At 45.3% G+C, this 23364-nt stretch overlaps 1 protein-coding gene across 1 annotated transcript in view; it reads left to right on the top strand.

Annotated features, from left to right (window-relative positions):
- Nucleotides 1–10546, top strand: part of GPM6A (glycoprotein M6A) — a 93855-nt gene extending 83309 nt beyond the window's left edge. The window contains exons 5-7 of the mRNA XM_080662368.1: nucleotides 2845–2921; nucleotides 3461–3526; nucleotides 8428–10546. Coding sequence (XP_080518494.1) covers nucleotides 2845–2921; nucleotides 3461–3526; nucleotides 8428–8580 — 296 coding nt within the window. The 3' untranslated portion in view covers nucleotides 8581–10546. The remainder of the gene's footprint in view (nucleotides 1–2844; nucleotides 2922–3460; nucleotides 3527–8427) is intronic.
- Nucleotides 10547–23364: the final 12818 nt, after the last annotated feature.

Raw genomic sequence — 23364 nt, 5'->3', positions numbered from 1 at the left:
TGAACCTTAGCACACTGTTGACAGTGTAGTCATCAAGATTTATTCCAATTTAACTTTCCTCCTGCCACGGAAGAGAAGACACTTTCCAGATGTCATGCAACCTTACATCAGCAATGAAGCTTTCTGTTTTCCCCAAACACAGTCTACTGTCCGATAGCTTTTATTTGCCCTCCAGAGAGCGCACCCTTCATAAGAAACTTGGACGTAAGCATGCAATCAAGCTAGCAACAAGGGACATCAGAATAGAAAAGAACTGCTCCCCCAAACTTGGCGTATAATCAAAATAGACATTTGCTAATTTCATCCAAAAAGTAATTGTGTAGGTGGGGACATACCGTAAAGCTATTTGTCTTATTTTGCAAAGCTGTCTCGTGAGCTTGTAGATGGCACCCTTGCTCTTACAAATGGGAGCTCTCCCGTGTCCTGGTGATGTACCTGCTTGGTCTCCACTGCGCCTCCGGGCCTCACCCCACCAGCAACGATAAGCACGCACATTTCAACCAGGTCTGATGGGAAGGGGAGACCTACTTCAGACAGATGGAGGATTTGAGGATGGCTTATCACATTAGGGTTTGCTGTATTTCAGAGTGAGTCATGGCATCATGTTACCTCCAAGTTTAATTTTTCATACTTTTGTAATGATTTTAGGTTGTCAATCATTTTGTAATGATTGATGTTGTCCTTCAATTCTGTGTACAGGGATGTAATGACATTGAATGCATTAGGTATGTGTCCCAGTAAATTTGTTTCATAACATATTAGAACTGGTCCCCATCATATCATCTACATCCAGGATGTAAAATTGTGCTCCCTTAAAACCTGGAGACCATGAAACTGCCTCAGGGCCAACATAGGGAGCAAGTGGCCCCCAAGTGGGCGGGGCTTCTGCGAGCCTTTCGGCCACGCCCACCTCTAGTCCAGCAGGTCCCCACACTGGCAGGAGCAGCTTGCCTCCATGAAGCTCTCATCATAGATTTCATTTCACATACTTAGCCACCCTTTTCCCAACAAGTATTGACTGAGCTCCCATTATGTTCAAACACTGCACATGTTTGAGAAAAATATACTGTATATCTCAGTGGCTAAAAGTAAAATAAAATGAAGTTCGACAAACCCTGAGATTGTGAACCTGCCCATCACACTCATCCTGGAGAAGGGGCCTGCTGGGAAGACAGGACAGACCAGAAACACTAAATCAGGAGCCAGGTTCGCGGGCCCCATGAAGAGAGTGTGGAGGAGGCGGGCGTCATGGGCAGCCTCCCTCGTTAGCGGAGAACCGGGAATTCACCTTTGCTTTTAACAATGCGAGGTCTTGGTGAGCTTTACAAGAAAAACGTCCATGGAGGGTTGGGGCAGAATCTGACTGGGAAGGGTTGAGTGGAAATGAAAAGAAAGGAATTGCAGACGGCGAACGTGGCAGTGCTGTCTAGGGTGTTACTGGGAGTGAAGACATGGGCATTCCACACGAATGTCGCCTGCCTGTCACTGAGCCAATGGAGGAGGAAGCCTGCACCAGGAGCCTCCTCAGTGACGACAGTTTATAGGACAGATAGTGGGCGGGCCCCCACCCCGCCACCATAGCAGAGACCGAAGAGCGCTTCATGCTGGGTACTGCGTGGAGATTATGATTTTTATGGAAATCATTGCACAAACTATTGGCAAAGCAGAATGGCGGCAGCTCCAGAGAGGGGGCTGTCAGTGCTCCCTGAGCTAAGAATGTGTGAGTACACACACAGTAAAACCAAATACAGAGCAACATACAGATCCTGTAACAGAGCAACCCACTAAAACCTGCTGGTCACATTAACCAATGTCACCCCAACACATCTGATTTAAAAATAAATTAAATAAAGAGCAGCAAGTGCTAAAAGCTTAGGGATTCGTTTGCCCAGAACTTGCGATTTTTCTTTCTTTCTTGTATATTTGTGTTTGACACGTCAGTAGTTCTGGACATCAAACTAACTATCCATTTCTGGATGAACTGGATCCCTTCTCTAAACGAGACCTGTGGCAGTGGGTCCCTGTGTACTGTTCGATGCCACGGGCTGGGCAGATGGCCACAGGCTCTTATTCAACAGCTCTCTGCTGGGTCCACAAGTGCTTTCAAAGAGGAAGGGAGAGGGAGAGAGATAGGAACATCCATGATGAGAGAGAATCATGGATCGGCTGCCTCCTGCATGCCTCCTATTGGGGATGGAGCCTGCAACTGAGGCATGTGCCCTGACCTGGAATCAAACCATGACCTCCTGGTTCAGAGGTCAATGTTCAGCCACTGAGCCACACCAGTGGGACAATCCTTATTTTGATCATTGCCCCGAGTGGTGCTGAGACAGTTGGTCCATAAATCAACTGGACCCAGGGTCAATCGAGTGACATCACAGCTTTTTATCCCCCCTCACTGACAGCACTGTTTTCGGTCTGAGCAGAGAAGTCCTCCTTCGGGCCATGTGCTTCTATAGACTCACAGGAACGTGGTGCACAGAATGACATGAGATCCAGGCTGAGGGCGGCCTGGGACTTGGCCGTCACTGTAGCTGCGATGCCTATGCCTCACATTAATGACGGAACCAATCCCCTGGCCACAGCTGACCTGAGATTCGGGTGCTGGCCCCGTGAATTCAGACTGAACACGTTTGGCCTTGCTGAGGGCCGCAGAGGTGGGACCTCCCACTAACCACTCCACTCATAGTCACTCTCCAGCAACGAGAGCCCAGGACGGAGGTTTCTATCGTAACAAAACCTGAAATGGACCGTGCTTAGATTTTACCTGCAAAAGTGTCATTTTCTCTCTGGGCTCTATGAAAAACTGCGCGATGCTAACCCGTCATTGTCTCCATGTCGTAGGGATTGTGACCATCGGAGAGGAAAAGAAAGTCTGCACCGTGTCGGAGAACTTCCTCAGGATGTGCGAGTCCACGGAGGTGAGATTCCTGCAGCCTTCAATGTGGTGGGAATTTTCGCTCCCTTGTGTGGTTTGAAGGGCACGTCATTAATCCTACACCCAGCTTTCCCCTTTTTCTCCCGGAGGCCATTTCTCTCGCCATGAGATCATGCAGGGGGTGGGGCTAGAACATAAGTATGAGTTGCATGTTCTGCACAGTTCAATAAGAAGGATATCTATTTTTAATTTTTTCCAGAAACTGTCATTTTAATGAGAGTTGAAAAATTTATAGTTTTCTTTAAAAAGCGATAACAGCGCCTTCTATTGTTATATTACTGAAAACCATCGTTATTCATCATGACCTCATCTTTATAATGAAATTGTATTCACATGATGCTGTTGCGAAGGTTGACATGATTTTCAGAAGGAAAGATCCTGTAATGGTGTTTTTGGAGGAAGGGATTCTCGCAGGCTCACTTCTGTTGAAGATGTACAAAGCTCTTATTAGAAGCCGCGGGCCTGACCCCTCTTCCGCTTGAAACTCTGACACGTGTGCTGGTTCTGTGATTCCCTCCACAGCTGAACATGACCTTCCACTTGTTCATCGTGGCTCTGGCTGGCGCGGGGGCAGCGGTCATTGCCATGGTAAGATCTCAGGGACCTCGGGCATGGTTTTTCCGTTGGAATTAGAGGTATTTGCTTGTAGAGATGATTATCTCAAACATCTGACATTCATAGGAATGATTTATTTTATTATCATTTCAAAAAAAAGGGAGGGAACACTGGGTTAATAAAGGCTTAGCCTGAAGCAGTATTATCATAACAACAGAGTTAATATTGGTAATCAGTGTACGGATTACAACACTCAGTAATATGGTAACATTAACGAAAATAAGCAAATTCATTAGCATGTAGACATCAAATTACTATTAACATAAAAATTATCTCTGTTGCATATATGAGTGTGTCAGTGCACTATCCTATATAATAAATGAGCAGTATGCAAAGTGACCCTAACAGCGGAACAACCGGTCGCTGTGACACACACTGACCACCAGGGGGCAGACGCTCAATGCAGGAGCTGCCCCCTGGTGGTCAGTGCACTCCCACAGGGGGAGCTCCGCTCAGCCACAAGCCAGGCTGATGGCTTTAGCACAGCGGCGGTAGCGGGAGCCTCTCCCTCCTCCTCAACAGCACTAAGGATGTCCGACTGCAGCCTAGGCCCGCTACCCCAAGGGCTCCCGGGCTGCCAGAGGGATGTCTGACTGCCAGCATAGGCCTGATCCCCCGGGGAGCAGGCCTAAGCTGGCAGGTGGACATCCCCCGAGGGGTCCCGGACTGCGAGAGGGCATAAGCCAGGCTGAGGGACCACCCTCCCCCACCCCCCGCCGAGTGCACGAATTTTCATGCACCACGGGTCTAGTTCTAAATTATATCATCACTCCTTCACTCACATTATCCTTCTTTCCTCCTTAAATAAAAACACTAAAAAGCCATTGAGTCACTTATGAAATAGGGATTAATTTTGTTAAAATAAAATCTCGGTAGTTTAACATCAATGTCTTCTCTATCTAATTTTCTTCAGAAATATTAACCAGTCCTTAAAGCCAGACTCTTAACACATGAGCAGGACCTACTGTGTGCTGGTCCTGCTCCCCATTTTTAAGTCCCCGGGAATTCCAGATTGCTTGCTGGGATGCCAGGGGTCAACACTGCTCCAAGCATCAATAACAGCTCCTGCAGTCAAATATTATAGAAATCTAGAAGGTTCCTGGTAACCTCACCTATGTAACAGCCAATTCAAGATGCAAAAATGATGAACTGATTTGGGATAATTTAATTATTTTCCTATGGTGCCAGTACATTGTCTAATGTGTTGGTAGAAGGAGCACCTTTTGAAAAGTAAGAGCATTTTATCTCTGGTCAAAGACTAAAAATAGGAATAATGAGACAGCACTAATGTGCTAATGAGCATTTCAAACCAGTTACTTTTAGTGACTTCATACTCTTGTATTAAGATCTGATTCTGTTTTATTAAAAATTATTTTTTAAAATATCGAACAAAACCGACTATGTCAGTGCTACAGCGAGCTTTCAGATATTTTCTTCATTTTATATCATACTAGAGGCCCGGTGCATGAAATCCAACCAAGGATAAGCCTTGCAACCCCAGCCGCCTCAGCTGCTGCCTCACAGCCCCGGCAGCCTCGACTACGGCCCCGTCACCGGCCCACTGGTCTTTACGGAAGATAGTCTGGAAGGTTTTTCTGGAAGGTTGTTCCACCATCCGGTCTAATTAGCATATTAGCTCTTTATTATATAGGATTAATTGTTCCACATTTTAGATTTAGTGTAGAAACCTCTAATAGGAATTTCATTAGAGAATATGAACTGCTTAATAAGGTCATGGTGGCTGATTAATTGGAGGGATGACAATAAAACAATCAGCAGAGATCTATCATACCTAACCCTAACTCTAACCCTAACCCCTAATCCTAACCCTAACCCCTAACCCTAACCCTAACCTTAGCCCTAACCCTAACTGTAACCCTAACCCTAGCCCTAGCCCTAGCCCTAACCCTAACCCTAACCCCTAATCCTAACCCTAACCCCAACCCCAACCCCAACCCCAACCCCAACCCTAACCCCTAACCCTAGCCCTAGCCCTAGCCCTAGCCCTAACCCTAACCATAACCCTAACCCTAGCTCTAGCCCTAGCCCTAGCCCTAACCCTAACCCTAACCGTAACCCTAACCCTAGCCTTAGCCCTAGCCCTAGCCCTAGCCCTAACCCTAACCCTAACCCTAACCTTAGCCCTAGCCCTAACCCTAACCCTAACCCTAACCCTAGCCCTAGCCCTAACCCTAGCCCTAGCCCTAGCCCTAGCCCTAACCCTAACCATAACCCTAACCCTAGCCCTAGCCCTAACCGTAACCTGGACCTAAACTCAAAGTGTGAACATGCCCTGGGGGAGCTCCCATGTGGTCTGGGCAGTGATGTTCCCCCACACCTGGTCCCAGCAACCTCAGCCCGGCCGTGTGATACGAGGAAGCATCTTTTCACTGGTGTTCACACACACACACACACACACACACACACACACACACACACACACCCCTGTGCGATGGACAATTATAGGGATGCATATGTTCAAGCACCATACACCCATATACTAGCAGAAAAAGTCTGTAAAGTCCATTTTTACAAAAGGTGTATAATAAAGCATTGTTTCCTTTTGGGACATCTATGTGCATATAAAATTCTGTGGATAGCACCTGTCTAAATGAATAATGTTATTTAAATGTCCTTTGCCCCCCCCCCCAAAAAAAAAGAAACATTGAAAAGGAAAATAAAACTTAAATGTCCTTAACAACACCTACTCTGAAATGATTCTATCATCAAAAGATTTTCAAGTAATAGGAATTTAGATCCTATTAGGCAGCTATGCTCTGCATAGCTTTATATATTAAGTTATAAACAAATTCTATTTCAAACAGCAAGAGTTTAGAAGACTTTTTTTATGCACTAAGATATTTCAGGATATCCAAGTATATGCAAAGCATAAATTCCTGAAGAAATGCCTGATGTCTAAATACTAATTTGCATCCAGGTTTCCAGTGTATTAGGTCTGGTGATAGTTTAGGTCTTAGGATGCAGGGATAGTGTAGCTATGGCTACGGTCCCCAGGGGGGCTGCTGTTAGCTAAGGTGTCTTTAAAACGTCCTCTGTGGAAAGGACTGTCAGATGCTATGTGTATGTGAGTCCATTCAGTGCTCACAATGTGGCAACTGCCCTTGACCTCATCATGACCTCATTCACTCCCCTATAGCTACCCTCGGTATTTCCAGAGGATAGGTGAGGCGATTGAGATGAATTCCGCTCGACCAAAATGTTTAAAACATCGTCTGTAACTTAAGGCACGGATTATTAGAATCTGTACTAAAATTAGCACGTGCTCACTGTGAGTTTTTGGAGCTCTTAGGAGGCTCCATATGCCCACAGAACTGTGGACTTGGCATTGCACCAGTTTCCGTGATGGTGTTCACCTGCGGAGGGACAGTGGCCAGCCTGGTGGCTGTGTCGCTGAGGCCAGGGGAGGTGTCTGAAGACCAACTGGGAAGCACCGGCGTCTGAGCTGGAGGGACATTGAAATTCAAACATGCAGACGTACATCTTGGATAATAACTGAGGGGCCATATTTCCCCCGACTTTAAAAGGGAACATCTGAAAATATAGCCTTTATTCACGTGGCAGGTACTTGAGTACCCACCGCTTGCCAAGCTCTCTCTGCAGCACCTGTTGTGTTTACAGCAACACAAAATCACCACATAAACGTGGTTTGTGCATAAGACTTATTCCCCTTTCACTATGGACAGGCCACTGATTAAAAGAATGTCACTCCCAGCTCCTGCCTACACATGGCTTACAGTTTTCATTAACCAACATGCAACATTTCAGAGGAAATGGAACATTCTGAAAACAGCTTACTCCGATGGGGATGCATGGCTTCCCTACACTCTTGTGTCAAGATTGTTTAGTTATTTTTTTTTCTACTGTCTCTTAATCACCTTACTATACCACAGCGGGCACCATTTAGGATGGACATGGCGTTCTTGATGTCCATCTGTACTTTCTAGAACCAGCCTACCCCCTGCCTTTCAATGTATTCTTGAGTAACCAAAATTTTAGTGTTCCATTTTACTAAATTACAGGTGAAACTATTGCCCACCCTTCAAACTTAGAGAAAGTAAATAACCGGCATCTTGGTTTCCCTTTCCCGTTTACCCATCGAAGTCGGTCACTTGGAAAACGGCTTTATCTCTCCCATGGTCCAAGAGGGAGGGTAAGAAAGAAAACAAATAAGTGGTCTCATGGCTGAGTCAACCCAAGTCAGATCGGGATCGTCATTCCCTAAGTAATGTCATTATCCCAGACACATCAGGACCTTCCTTTTTGAACATGGTGCTAGTCTCGCACAAAATCCAGGACACCATACTTGCTCTTGTGTAGTAGGAATCAAATGGAAACTGCAAAATTGACTGTATGGGAAATTAACTGGGTAATTAAATGCACAGATTTATGTGGGGGCTCCCATGATCCTTCTTTCCATTGCACAGTGGACAGTATATCCTCCCATTAATTCAAGTTGACTCAAAGTATATACGAGACTATTTCCGATGATGGGTTAGAAAACATAGATCCATGGACATGAAATGTATCATCTTGTGGTTCAGGCAGATGAGGGCAGAATAGACAGGAAATATCACATCAAGGTTAAGAATCAGTCTTGGATACTTCAGAGTTGAAAAAGAAGAAGGAAAAGAGATAGTGAAAGAAAGAGAGTCAAGATGGTGTCTTGTCATTGGAGGAGTGAGCCAAGAATGCATTTTATTTATATTGTTCCTGTTACCGCAGGAATTTTGGTCCATTTTATTAGTGAATATATCTTACATAGCTATACACTTTGAACATTTCTTTCCCGATAGCAAGGTGAAATGAGGACACTGAGCAGGCTTCCTGTATAAATTATTTTTGTCTTCGATTAGGTGCACTACCTTATGGTTCTGTCTGCCAACTGGGCGTACGTGAAAGATGCCTGCAGGATGCAGAAGTACGAGGACATCAAGTCCAAGGAGGAGCAAGAGCTGCATGATATCCACTCTACTCGCTCCAAAGAGCGACTCAATGCATACACATAAGCAAAACCTTCCCATCCTCCCACTCAGATGCATTGGTGTTTAACTAAGGGCCATCCAACCATCCAACCATCCAACCTTTCGAAGAATAAAATGAAAGTGCTTCTCATCAATGATATGGAGGGTGACTTATGAATCACCCGAATATAGTTCTTTGTTGTTTAGCACTTAACTTCCGAATCTGTTAAATTGGTGTAATCAGATCTCTTCTACAAGCTCCTGTCCAGCCGTTTTCTTTTTTTTCTTTTAATTTCTCAACCTCATTTAGTAATTCTTTAAGATCAATGAAACTAACATTGTCAAATACAGAGATTTGATTTTTAACCACTTCCCATGTTGTTATACATAACACCTATTGCATTATTTCTTATGTTTTGAAAAGAAAAAGTAGCTTTTTATACTTTTTAGTTTTCATTTCGGTAACTAGCTTGACTACAGGTAACCTTCAAAGGGACCATTGAACATTACCAACAACAGACAGAGATGACACCATGGTGACTCTTCTGGAAATACGGAAATCTTTCTGAAGATCAGTGGCCACATGACTGTAGGCTCTGGTTAATGTTTTCAACAATCTAAGGTGCAATTTCTAAATTTGTAAGAGTAGGTTTAAAAAAAAAAAGTGCTTCTTATCTTTGTTAACGTTGTGTTTTTTCTCGATGTACGGAAGAGGTATTTCCCTTGGATTCTTCAAGTTGATGTTGTGAGCATGTAGAAACAGTGATGCTAATGCATGGCCAGCTGCCTTTTTAAGACTGTGACACCAGGCGTCCCTTTTAACGTTTAGTACAGAGACGGTTTTAATGGGAATAATGACTGCGGACCCGCTTGGAGAAGGGTCCCTTTGTGACTTAAGCAGTGGCTGGATTGGAACTTGAATATGCTAATGTGGAACATTAATTGCCTTCATGAAGGTGGCATACGAAAAATAAGCACACTCACCCCTCAGAAGTTGTTTTCCCTACCTTAGAAAGGTTCCGTGGGTTGCACCTCTGTAAACTACTCCTCAGCTGTGTATGATATATTTGAAAAGGCTTCCATTGATATAATAGCTTTGCTTGCAGCCTTCCAATCTACGTTGGCTTACCTGTAGTGTTTTTTAAAGTATGGTAGGAGGCCACTGTACACTGCCTCCTTCCCAAGTGTAGTGGCATATTTCTGTTTTCATTTCCGGTGAGTCATTTTAACCAACTGTTCATTCATATTCATTTACAAGAAGTACCTATATCAAGGGAATAACGAGAAAGCAATCAGTATTACTGGACCAAATTGGGTGTTTGTTTTAGCCTTGATTCGTGATTATTTCTAATGCTACAAGAATGCTGTAAAGTGTCTTTTAAAATGACGTCGCCTGACAAGACATTTTTGTCAGTGTATAAAATCTAGGTAGTATGTTGCGCACTGATCTGACCATTGTGAAATCTCTTATCAACGTAAGTGCATTTCTAATAACATTCATTGAGTAAAACAATCTTTGTACAATGACTAACCATGCATCATCCACGATTTTACAAGTTCTTGTAGTACGTAGGGATATCACTAGGGTTCCCCGTGGCATGATAATGCATCTGTAGTATTCTTTAATTAATTTGGGGTTTGCTTCTCATTTTTTATTATCTTCCTGGTTCAACATTTTTTTTTCCTGATATACGCAGTATTACAGATATTCAGCAGAAGTATTAACGGGCTTCTTTAAATTCTGTATGGTAGCGTTTCAGTTCTGTGTCTTAACAGTTTGTGATGATTTTTAAAGCTGTCTTTTAAACTTACGTAATGATGTTGACTCTCTTGCCTTTCTTTTCTCCTGGTATTAGAGTTTGTATTTTCACAGAGAGTGCTTTGTAGCAGGCATTACAATTAATCTGTTTTGTACATACATGTGCCAACAGCTTGATGGTGGCGTTTTTGAAATGTAGAACGAAGTGCTTGCAAACTGTAATAAATACACTTGTGTACTTTGTGTACTTATTATCAGTTTCCGCAGTGTTTCTTTTCCTTATTCTGCTCATTCCTCTCTCCTGTGTGTGCACATTCTTTTCCAGTGCAGTAGGTGGTCCTCTTTCCTTCGGATGCTTATTACCTCCGTAGAGCTGACCCAACACTTCGAACTTCAGTGGAAATTCTCTACATGGACACGCAGAATGGGCGTGAATGCAGGGAGGTGGGGAGAGCGTGAAGCATGACAGGCTTAGAGGCCATTTTGTTTAGCAAATGGTCACAGTTCCTAAGTTATGCTACTTTCTCCCCTAACTTTTGTTGTTTTGTGCTTCGTTTAGTGCTTCATAAACTAACAGAGAAACAAAAAAGACTAATGCATTTCAGCAGGAAAAATGACTTCTTGGTTCACTCCATAATATCAAGGTAAGAGCAATGAAATGAAAAGAATATATATATATTTTTTTCTAGACTTTTTGTTTGTTTGTTTCGGGTGTAATTTCTTCTGGCCAAACTAGAAATTATGTCCATTTGGAAATGATAGTTTCAATAAGAATCTTAATTTTCATAAGGCCTAAGGTTTTTTTATCAGTCTTCAGTTATCAATGTATTATTAAGTAGCAACTTAGAAACTTCACAGATTTAGGTTACAAATAGCTACAATAATTGTAAGTAGATTTGGACAAAATGTTTTATGTCTTTAAAAGTTAATCTTAAGACAATAAGAAAAGTATCCCCTATCTAAACCTTATCAAATGGTAATTTCTGTTCTTTCTAGTGCTTATGAAAGTCTTAGCATAGCAGCAAGATAAAGAATTATATGTTACACAATGTCAACATGAACAAAATTTCACATTTTATGATTTTTAAAAAGACTGATCATTAATAGATAATTACAGTGTTTGAAAACTCAAAAGGCCATTTCTCTGTGTAATATACACATTTATATTTAGAGAGCTCAATTTCCTTTGGGGAATTTCCCACCAGACTTTCCTGAGATATAATGAACACGCAATCCTTTGGGGAACTGTGAAGCTAATGTTAAGACTAGGAACTCACTCGCTTTGAGAATGAAACGTGTGTTGGGTGTAATGACTTGGGTGTAATCAGATTACATCTTCATGTTAAAATTTAGAAATAGCAGCTCCTGATTTTTTCACTCAAAGATCAAGTACACCTGACTTTCTCATTGTTTTTGTTTTTGTTTTTGTTTTTGTTTTTGCCTTTTAGACAAAATAGAAACATATTAAAGTATAGGGTGAGCAAAAGTGGGCTTACAGTTGTACTATAAATAATATAATAATCCTATGTAATAAAAGCCTAATATACAAATTGTCCCCTCCACCGGAATTCGACCGGGAGTTCAACCAGGAGTTCAACTGCTCACTATGACGTGTGCTGTCCACCAGAGGGCAGTGCAGAACATGGCAGGCGTTGGCAATGCGGCACTGGCAGCGGGCAGCAGTGGAGGCACTGCCAGCCCCAATGGGCCATGATGAGAGCGGGACCATGGCGGGATGGTGGAGCAGGTGAGTGGGCAGCGCCAGGCCAAGGCGGGGTGCGAATGAGGCCCGATCGCCCCGCCGATCACCCTGCAGACCTCAACCAGTGGCAGCAACGGGACGGGGCCACTGCCCGGCTCCCAGGCACTGAGGGAGCCAGGCAGGGGCCCGATGACTCAGGTGGAAGGGGGCGAGTGAGGATCCAGGGGCCCAGGTGCTGCCCAGGGCCCAGAGGTCAGCTGGGGCCTGCCCTTTCACACCAGATGCTCGCGCTTCGAACGCCGGCCAGGCCTACGGACCGCACCTGTGCACGATTTCAGGCGCCGGGCCTCTGGGTAATAAATAATCACACAAGAATAAACTCTTCCACATACTCACAAGTGTGGTCCTGCTTTCGCCCACCTCCGTGTATTTCGTAGAGTAGCTTGGTGGCTGAGCTATAGTGAACATGACGGAATTTGAATAAAACTATCATCCCCTTTAAAGCCCATGGACCAAGTCAGCATTAAATGCCGCTGACCTCAAGGCCAGTGTCTCCCTATGGGTGGAATAAACCCAGACGTGTCAGGAGTGTTGTAAGAGAGGAGCCAGGGGTTTTCCTCGGTGATAGGAGCCATTTGGATGAGTGCTGCACAAATATGCATGCTGCGTTGCCCACAGCCACTGCCCACATCTAGCTGGAGAGAGAGAAACATTGCTCTACGGTTTCACCTCTTCATGCATTGATTGGTTGGTTTTTGTATGTGCGCTGACCAGGCATCAAACCTGCAACCCTGGTGTATCTGGAAGATTCTCTAACCAACTGACCTACCCAGCCAGGGCAGGAATTCACATTTTCTATTCTCTGAACTGCTCCACAAATTGTTTTTAATTAAGATTTTATAGTTAGAACAGACAACCAGCAGCACCCTAGAGAAAATGCTTATGTAATCTCAGGTCACCCCCACGGCCTAGCGTGAGCCATTTCTTCTAAAAATTCCAATTACTGTGTCTATACAGTCAGCTGGGGAGGTCTGATTTCTCTGCCTGTGAAATGTACTAATGAGAAATGTCTGCAAGATGATTTCATGTCTCCTGCCTAATTGTGCTATGTGCGTTTCAAGTACTGACAAATTAGGAAACATTATTAAGACGATTACAGGTTGTAATTTAGTTAGATGATTTATTTCAGGCTCAGAACACTTCCTGTTTTGAACACGTCTCTGTATCTCCCCCAACAGCCCTAGCACAGTGCCCCAAAGACAGCTGGGCTGAATCGATATTTACTAAGTGAGTAGATTTTATAGTCTCGGTCTGTAGCTACCGTTTCTCAGAGAAAAGGGGTGACCTGTGTTAGAACTGGGATTGAAAGAATGATCCCACTCCATGGGCCAAAGGACAAGTACCCCCGAGCTGTAGCCAGTTTGCTACAGGACACCGCTGCATCGCTGATCGTTAGGACCTCTGTGAGTATCAGAATTTCCCAGCTGCATGTCTACCCTTCTTCTCCCCAAACTGCCACCTACACAGCCGCACACTGTGTGTGTGATTCCACTGTCCAGTGCGGGCTGAGGGCTGTGCTAGGTCTCAGGGGGTTGTGTCTTCCATAGTTGGGATGAAGGTAGACACCCCCTCTCTCTGGGTCTCCTCTCTCCACAGGTAGGTGTTGGGAGAAAGTGATAGGAGGGGAAAGGCACAGGGTAGCTCCTTAGTGGTTGTTATGTCTCCAAGGAAATGTAACACTATGTCTTCTCCAGCGTGCCTTCCTCAAAACTCTCGGACTGGCTGAAGAGTCACGGCTTGCTCTTAAAATTATCTCCTTTGGATGAATTGATTATTCCACCTGTTAATTCCCTCCCAAATCTACTGATATTTACCCTGCACACCTGGTGGGCAAGAGACTCTGCTGGTTCTCAAGGAAAGACTAGTACGGCCCAAGTGTGGAGACATCCAAACACACACACACACACAAACACACACACACCATATACACACACATATACACACACACATACACATACACACACATACACATACACACATACACACACAATACACACATACACACAACATATACACACATACGCACAACACATACATACACACACACAACACACACACACACACACACACACACACACACACACACAACCAAAAATATCCACACAGAACACGTAGAGGGCTACGTTTACAAGAGAGTAAACCAGAACCAAAATCATCACGTGTCTGTGCTTTCCCCACACAGCAGCAGAGGGAACACTCTCAAAACGAGGAAGAAAGCCTTGTTGAGCACTTAAGGTGAGAACGTGTTAAGCGGTTCCTTCTCAGAACACCGGCAACACGCATCATGTACATCCATCCATGTTTAGACACTACTGACACTTTTAGGATATCTCTGCTTAACATGTCATAACATGTGTGACTGGAAAAGTCGTGACATCAAGTGACCTGGTGGTCTTCTTGCGTGCGATCTGATGACTGTGAATGGCATGCGGTGTCTCATTCCCTCTTTCCACGGATGGGGAACATGGCTGAACAGAAAACCTGTCGCAGAGAAATGAAAAGGCCGGAGCCCTTTTCAGAGAATTGTCGCGCGCTGCCATCTAGTGGCGCTCACGACGCATAGCCCTGGCGCACTCAAGGATGCTCCTCTCCCTTCACCTGCCGCAGGCCTCCGGGCAGGAGGGCTCACCTGTGCACAGGGCACCTCTCACTGTAAGGCCCATATGGGGCCGTGAAAGGGACACAGGCCTTTCCACGCAGTGCGTTACGTTAACTGCTGCTGATATTTAGACTATAAAACACTGGATGCAATGAACATTTTGTGATCGGTTTTACTCCACATTCTACATAAAGCTGAAGAAAGCCCCCCACCCCACACCCCACACCCCCCCAATTTTTTTCTTAATTACATTTTTTATTGTCTAGGATAGTGGTCAGCAAACTCATCAGTCAACAGAGCCAAATATCAACAGTACAACAATTGAAATTTCTTTGGAGAGCCACATTTTTTAAACTTAAACTTCTTCTAATGCCACTTCTTCAAAATAGACTCGCCCAGGCCGTGGTATTTTGTGGAAGAGCCACACTCAAGAGCTGCATGTGGCTCGTGAGCCGCAGTTTGCCGACCATGGGTGTAGGACAGCCGTGGGCAAACTACGGCCCGCGGGCCGGATCCGGCTGTTCTATCCGGTTCTCTTGCTCTCCCCTCCGCTCCTTTACTTTGAATTTATATTAGTTCACACAAACACTCCATCCATGCTTTTGTTCCGGCCCTCCGGTCCAGTTTAAGAACCCATTGTGGCCCTCGAGTCAAAAAGTTTGCCCACCCCTGGAGGAGAATACCTTTCTAAATAGTCTTGCCACTTCCTGTTATCTGAGAAAAGCCTGTGGATTAAGTTCTTCCGACCTTTTTTGAAGTGCTTGCCTCCATTTCCCATGTCTGTGTCTGTGGCATTTTCCACGTTACAGTGTGCGTTTTTAAGGCCATATATGATGTACTAGTATGTAGCTAGTCAGTAGCGTTTTAACTTGGTTTCTTTTCTTTCTCCACTTCTTTCTTTTTTATTTCCCTTCCTCTCCTCCTTTTGGCACCTTACAATTTCAGTTCAATACGCACCGCGAGCACAGCCCTCCAAGGCTGATCAATGCTTTTCCATTGATCGATGCTCCTAGTAAAAACCAGGCAGGTGACACTGAAAGCTTTTTTGATCCCTCCCCCTCCTCCCCCAGCATGCTTCTCTCCTTGGTCCTTGTCCAACAGCCATCCATTTACAACGAGTTTGCAAGGAGCTTCGTAAGCATCCACATCATCCTTTGTGGAGTTTCCATTCGTTTTTCCCAGGGGACGGCATGACAGCAGCTCGGGGACAGGAAAATGCCCCCTAATCAGCTCGGTGCTCTCACTCTTGAGTTCCATGGAGCTGAGCTGGCAGAAGTGGGGGTGGAAGGGGAGAAGGACAAAGAAAAGGGTGCAGCTCCACCGGAGAGTGAAGACTGGCCTCTGGGTCAACCTGAGTGTCTGTGAGGACGCGCGTGCCAGGCAGGCTCCCTGGCTCGGGCACCTGAGGAGAGCTCCGGGTCCCTCCGCGGGCCTGTGGGAGGGGAGTCCCCAGTGCTACGGGCACTGCACTCCTCCCCCGCCTCCTTCCCTGTGGCATCACCCAACAGAGTAGCTGGCTTCCCAGGGTGTCACCATGGGAGCACCAAGTGCTCTGTGGACATGATCTCCTTTAATCCCGACCACAAGCCCAGGAAACGAGCTATTTCGTAGCTGGAAAGTCAGCCACAGTGTAGGGTCCTTTGGCCACTGATAGGCCTGCTCCATTCGGCATAATAAGATTAGACAACAAAAACATCTACGTGAGCCCGGCCGGCATGGCTCAATGGTTGAGCGTCGACCTATGAACCAGGAGGTCATGGTTCGATGCCCGATCAGGGCATATGCCCAGGTTGTGGGCTCGATCCCCAGTGGGGGGGGGGGGGCATGCAGGAGGCAGCAGATCGATGATTCTCTCTCATCATTGATGGTTCTATCTCTTTGTCCCTCTCCCTTCCTCTCTGAAATCTCTGATATATATATATATAGATATAGATATAGATATAGATATAGATATAGATATAGATATAGATATAGATATATGACAGATAAATAGATAAATGATAGATAGATAGATAGATAGATGATAGATAGATAGATGATAGATGGATAGATAGATAGATAGATAGATGATAGATGGATAGATAGATATATAGATGATAGATGGATAGATATATAGATGATAGATAGATAGATAGATAGATAGATAGATAGATAGATGATAGATAGATAGATGATAGATGGATAGATAGATAGATAGATGATAGATGGATAGATAGATAGATAGATATATAGATAGATAGATATATAGATGATAGATATATAGATAGATGATAGATAGATGGATAGATGATAGATAGATGGATAGATAGATGATAGATGATAGACAGACAGACAGACAGATAGATGATAGATAGATAGATAGATAGATAGTAGATAGATAGATAGATAGATAGATGATAGATAGATAGATAGATAGATAGACAGATGATAGATAGATAGACAGATGATAGATAGGTAGATAGATAGATGATAGATAAATAGATAGATAGATGATAGATAGATAGATAGATAGATGATAGATGGATAGATAGATAGATAGATAGATGATAGATATATAGATAGATGATAGATAGATGGATAGATGATAGATAGATGGATAGATAGATAGATGATAGATGATAGACAGACAGACAGATAGATGATAGATAGATAGATAGATAGATAGATAGATAGATAGTAGATAGATAGATAGATAGATAGATAAATAGATGATAGATAGATAGATAGATGATAGATGGATAGATAGATAGATAGATAGATGATAGATGGATAGATAGATAGATGATAGATAGATGGATAGATAATAGATAGATGGATAGATAGATAGATGATAGATGATAGACAGACAGATAGATGATAGATAGATAGATAGATAGATAGATAGATAGATAGATAGATAGTAGATAGATAGATAAATAGATGATAGATAGATAGATAGATGGTAGACAGATAGATAGATAGATAGATAGATAGATGATAGATAGATGACAGATAGATGATAGATAGATAGATAGATGATAGATAGATGAATAGATAGATAGATAGATAGATAGAGAGATAGATAGATAGATGGTAGACAGATAGATAGATAAATAGATGATAGATAGATAGATAGATAGATAGACAGATAGATGGTAGATAGATAGAGAGATATATAGAGAGATAGATAGATGATAGATGATAGATGGATGGATATATGTCACTTGGTAGCTGACTGTGGGTGAACGGTGCGGCAGGATCGTTTTTCGGCAGGGAGTGCTTGGTAGCACTCTTCCTCCCAACAGCCTTGCTGAGAGTCTGGCTGAAGGTTGGAAAACACAAGGCACTTGTAACTGATCTCTCTCCATGTGCATGGCTGTCTTCTGATCCATGTCATGCTGCAACATGCCGCACATGAAGAGGGGTCGCCCATCGGAGCCGAATCAAAAGCTCCTCAAGCACTGCCGGGCCACGTCGACACGCAGGGCAGTCACACTGCCTAATTGTGTGTCATTGAAGGGACGGAGGAGAGAAGAGAGAGAGACGGGACAGAAACAATACTGAAAAGGTACGTGGGGTGAATTTTCCCAAGTGAGATTCAACACATTATGGAAGCACTTGGGCACACGCTTGGTGAGAGAAAAACAGAGCAAACACCTCTAGGCATGTCCTAGTCACACTTGCTGGAAACCAAGGGGGAAGAGAAAGCTTTAAAGCCAGCCGGTCTCGGGGTGTGGGGGCGCAGTCATGTCAAGGGAGCAGCAATAGGACGTCGAGCTGCCTTGGTGGGAAGACAGTGGACACGGGAAGCAGTAGCTCACTAGTCTTGGAAGCCTGGTCAACCTAGAATTCTTCACTCAGCAAAACACCTTCCCAAAATAAGGCAAAGGAAGATGATGCTTCCCGATGAACCCGGGCTGAGGGAGTGTGTTTTCACTGGAGTGCAAACACACTCCCTCAGTGTTTTTAGGTGGAAGTGAAATGATCCCAAATAGAGGGCAAATCTGCAGGCAGAGGTTCCTGAAGTGGGAAAATAGGAGAAGAATAGTTACCACTTAAAGAAACAACCATTACTGTGTCAAAAACTATTCTTACGGTTTTATAAGTTTTGGTGTCAACTATAGCACAACAATAGAAGGCAGGGGAATAAATATAGCTACATTGTGGTAAGGTTTTGTATTTTATGGAAAGGTATAGTTCTAATGTAAGGTAGAATCTAATAAATCCTGGATGCCTAATCTGGACAATGATGCTGTAAGCGTTGTAATAAAAGAGCCAATGCGGATGGGAAATGGGAAGACACAGAAAGTACCTCACTCATCCCAAAGACGGCCAGGAGCCGGCACAACAGAACAAAGCATCGAAGAGACACAGGAGAACAAAGAGGAAGGTGGTGACGTTAAATCCAGTTATTTCCATAATTACATGGAATATATACACTGAGTGGCCAGATTATTATGATCTCTGAATGCATAATAATCTGGCCACTCAGTGTATATGTATAGATATAGATGTAGATATAGATATAGATATAGATATAGATATAGATATAGATAGATATAGATATAGATATAGATATAGATATAGATATAGATATAGATATAGATATAGATATAGATATAGATATAGATATAGATATAGATATAGATATAGATGAGGCCCGGTGCATGAATTCGTGCATGGGTGGGGTCCGGCCAGCCTGGCCAGGGTGAGGGGACATGGGCAGTTGGCCAGCCTGCCTGCTGGTCGAACTCCTGGTCGAGGGGACAATTTGCATATTAGCCTTTTATTATATAGGATATACACTGAATGGCCAGATTATTATGCGTTCAGAGATCATAATAATCTGGCCACTCAGTTTAGAGAATACATACGAAATAAAACAATAGATTTCTGGACTGAATTTTTAAAAAGGATAGTGAGACCCAACTATATACTATTTTTGAAGACACGCTTAAAATACAAGGACACAGAAATTGATTGCTAGTGTTTCCTAAGTTATAAGATGCTTTGCAAGTGCAAGCATTCTGGGAGGGAAGTACCGCAAGGTCAGAACTCAACGTACGAGGATTTTGCAGTGCGATTGTACAGAAACAGGGCCGGTTTTGTGAATATTGCCAGTAATTTAGGATACGGGTATCACCTAGTCTCCCGGCAGGGAGAGGCGGACAGAGAGTGTGTGTCCGTTAGGAAAGTTATGACTGGGGAAAGGAAGCAGGAGGAAGTGGGCTCTGGGGGGTGGGGGGGGAGAGGAAGGAGTTGACGGTTAATGCTGTGTGGAACCAGCGCCAACGGGGAAGCCCGACTTGGGATGCTGGGGCGTGGGCTGGGCTGCCTCCCACAAAAATGCACTGTTCTGTGGGTGACCTCGGGATACAGCTACCGAACCGATGACCCCAGGATAATCTGACAGTGACCTTTACCTGGGAGGCTGTTCTCAGGACAGGCGGCCCAGGGAGAGAGGTCAGCACAGCCCCAACCAGCTGGCCCAGTTCCTTCCCCCGGGTCAGCGTAGCGTAGCGCAGCCACAGGCCCCTCGGGCCCATGTGAGTTCCCAGTGTTCTCACAACCCTTCAAGCCTGAAAACAGCCCCACTTTAGGGTTAACAGCTCACAAAATAACACATTGGTCATCACGAAATGCATCTTTTCTAAAACTCGATTAGTCTGGTTTCAAACATTAAATAATAAAATTGCAGGAATTAATAAAGATTTTTCTCTTCAAAATTAAGAAAATGTATTATAGTTTCTGTCCTCTCTTATCATTTAAAATAGTAGAAAGTAACCACATCAGAAAGTAACCACTTTAACTGTCAAATTATAAATGTAGATGAAATCCTTACAAAATTAATTTCATTTTTTCTAAAATATGTTTCTATTGATTTCAGAGAGGAAGGGAGAGAGGGAGAGAGAAACGTCAATGATGAGAGAGAATCATTGATCGGCTGCCTCCTGCACACGCAACTCGCCCCTTCCCCGCCCCCCCACCCTCGGGGATCAAGCCTGCAACCTGGGCATGTGCCCCGACCAGGAATCGAACTGTGACCTCCTGGTTCATAGGTCGATGCTCAACCACGGAGCCACGCCAGTTGGGCTAATTTTATTTTTTATGATCAGAGCTTCTCTGGTTTAGCCTGTAACCAAAACTAAGATGACAATGCTGAGCGAGGTCGCTCCGTGGCTGTGGCAGGTGCGGCTTGGTGCCATGGCACACCAGTAAATAGGTCTCGGAAAATCTGATGGTTTTGATGCACAGAAGCTGGCGTCTGACTCCATTTGGACTCTGTCGCTCTTTGAATATATGGCCGGCTCACAGCTGCAGACAAGACTAATTTCCCCTCGTGGTGACATCTCTGAGAGTGACAGCATTTCCCGTTTAGATGCACCATTTCTGTCAGGACTAATAAGTCCTAATTGGCATTAAGATAAAAATATATGCTTATGTAATAAGAGACGTGCCCCTCAAACCCATCAGACAAGCAAGTGTGCTCTTCGGTAAATAGCTCCTTTCCTTATCAGAACTGTCAGACACGAACATGCCAGATCTCCTAAAAGACTCATACGCTCACATGCCTCATCACTAATCATCATTCGCATACAATAAATTCAGGCTTCTTTTGTGGAATGTGTCAGCCAGATTACACTTCTGTTTAGAAATACAACTTCTAAGTTAGCTTTTACTTTTTGATGCCTAGAGTTTGCGCCCTTATGTGGGGTATAAGATAGTTCAGATGATTTAGCAGAGCTCAGGCATGGAAGGAAAAGGAATCAAAGCTTCCAGAACACTCACTAGTGTGGCGAAGGCTGCAGCTGGATCAAGGGGGCGGGAGGAGGGGAGCTGTGGGTGGCCGCACACTAGCCCAGGACTGTCCGCGCTCCGAGCAGCCCTGCTTGCCTTCACTGACCATGAAGGGCCTTGACATGCTGCTTAAACGTGTCCTCACTTCTTGAACCTTGCCTTCGATGCTAACTGAACTCATCCCTCCCAGAGCCCGTCAGCAGCCTCCTAGTCACACGCCCAGCCTCCGGGACACGCTGACTGGCTCCTTTTGTCTGACCCTTTCCACCACTCCTTCCCTCGTCCACTGCGATGCACCAAATCATTGCTTGTGGCACAACCTCTCTGCCATTTTCCCTCTTCCTCTCACGGCCTAGATATGGGCATTTCACAGTATTTTTCCCTTGGTGTTGTGATGGACTAAATGCTGCCCCCACCCATTCTTACACTAAACTCTAATTCCTAATGCCATTTGGAGGTGGGGCCTCTGGGGGGGGGGGAGGGGGACTTGATCATGAGGGTGGTCCCTCAGGAATGGCGCTGGTGCCCCTTCGAGAAGAGACAGGAAGTTAGTGGCTCCCTCGCCGCCATGTGAGAACACTGTGACAAAAAGATGGCCACAGGCACAGCCGGCAAAGCTCTCAGCTGACACAGGATCGCCTGCACCTCGACCTTGGACTTCCCAGCCTCCAGGAGTATGAGTATGAACATGTGCTGTTTGATGCCACCGGGCTGTCATTTTTCACAAGTGATAGCCTTATAGTTGCCACAGTGAAGACTGGGATGACAGAGGGAAGGGGAAGGGACCGGGTGGGTGGGTTCTGGGCCCAGGATCCCTGGAATGCCAGGTGCTGAGGGTGCAGTGCTGGGAATGGCCGCGCGAGGGCGCCAGCAGCATAGGTCGCTCCAACCCTGGATCCCGCAGAGAGCTCCGGTCTGTGGGTGCTCCCAGGGCCCACTGGACCAGCCTGCACAGGGCCACTAGCCCAGGAACCCCCTCTCAGGCCTCCGACCCATGTGTGTGAGGGGCAAGGCCACAGCACAACCTGGGATCTGGTCCAGCCCAGCCAGCCCCTCCCAAGGTCAGCCCAAGGTCATGTACCAGCTCCTCACCAAGGCTGCACTGCTGAGGCCACCAGACCTTCCCCTGGCAAGGACGTTTCTCTGGGGACAGGCCGAGCTCCAGGTGGGCCAGCTTCCTTCCTCACCATCGGCCTTTCCAGGCCCGAGCCAGCCCAGGTGAGAGCGGGCAGTGCCTCTGAGGGGTGCACGGTGGTGGGGACCACAGGTGGTGGGGACTGGAGGGCAGTCGGCAAAGCGCATCTGAGGGTGTGCCAGGGGTGCAGGCAGCAGGGGGCCAGGCTCCCAAAGTTCCCCAGGAGCCATGGTGGGCCCTCTCCAGCTCCCACCTGGGGCCCCTCATGGCAGCCTTCATCAGGGAGGGCTGCGTGGCCACGGGCAGGGAAAAAGCAGAGAGCTGCCAGGTGGCCTTTCCTCTCATCACTGTACTCAGGTGCCTTCATTCAGCGCCTTCCACCAGCGCCATCTTCACAGGCAGCCCGGCCAGCTCCTCCGTGACTTCGCTCCTCCGTGGCTGAGCTCCTCCGTGGCTGAGCTCCTCCGTGGCTGAGCTCCTCCGTGGCTGAGCTCCTCCGTGGCTGGCCTCCTCCGTGGCTGACCTCCTCCGTGGCTGACCTACTCCGTGGCTGAGCTCCTCCGTGGCTGAGCTCCTGCGTGGCTGAGCTCCTCCGTGCTGCAGGGTCGTTTTATGACTCTCCAATTTTCACATCATAACACACAATTGGTAGATACCTTTGTGCATACATCTTTATGTCTATTTTTACCATTTTTCAAGAATAATTAATTTATAATGAATTTCCAAACCTCTTCTAGCCTAATGCTTATGTGAAATTGAGACAAGCATTTAAGTGCCTTAAGGCACATTTTCCTAAT

This window comes from Plecotus auritus, assembly GCF_963455305.1.
Source record: "Plecotus auritus genome assembly, chromosome: 3".
Lineage (NCBI taxonomy): Eukaryota > Metazoa > Chordata > Mammalia > Chiroptera > Vespertilionidae > Plecotus > Plecotus auritus.
Note: the sequence above shows the minus strand (reverse complement) of the source record. Positions and strands in the feature narration are given on the sequence as shown.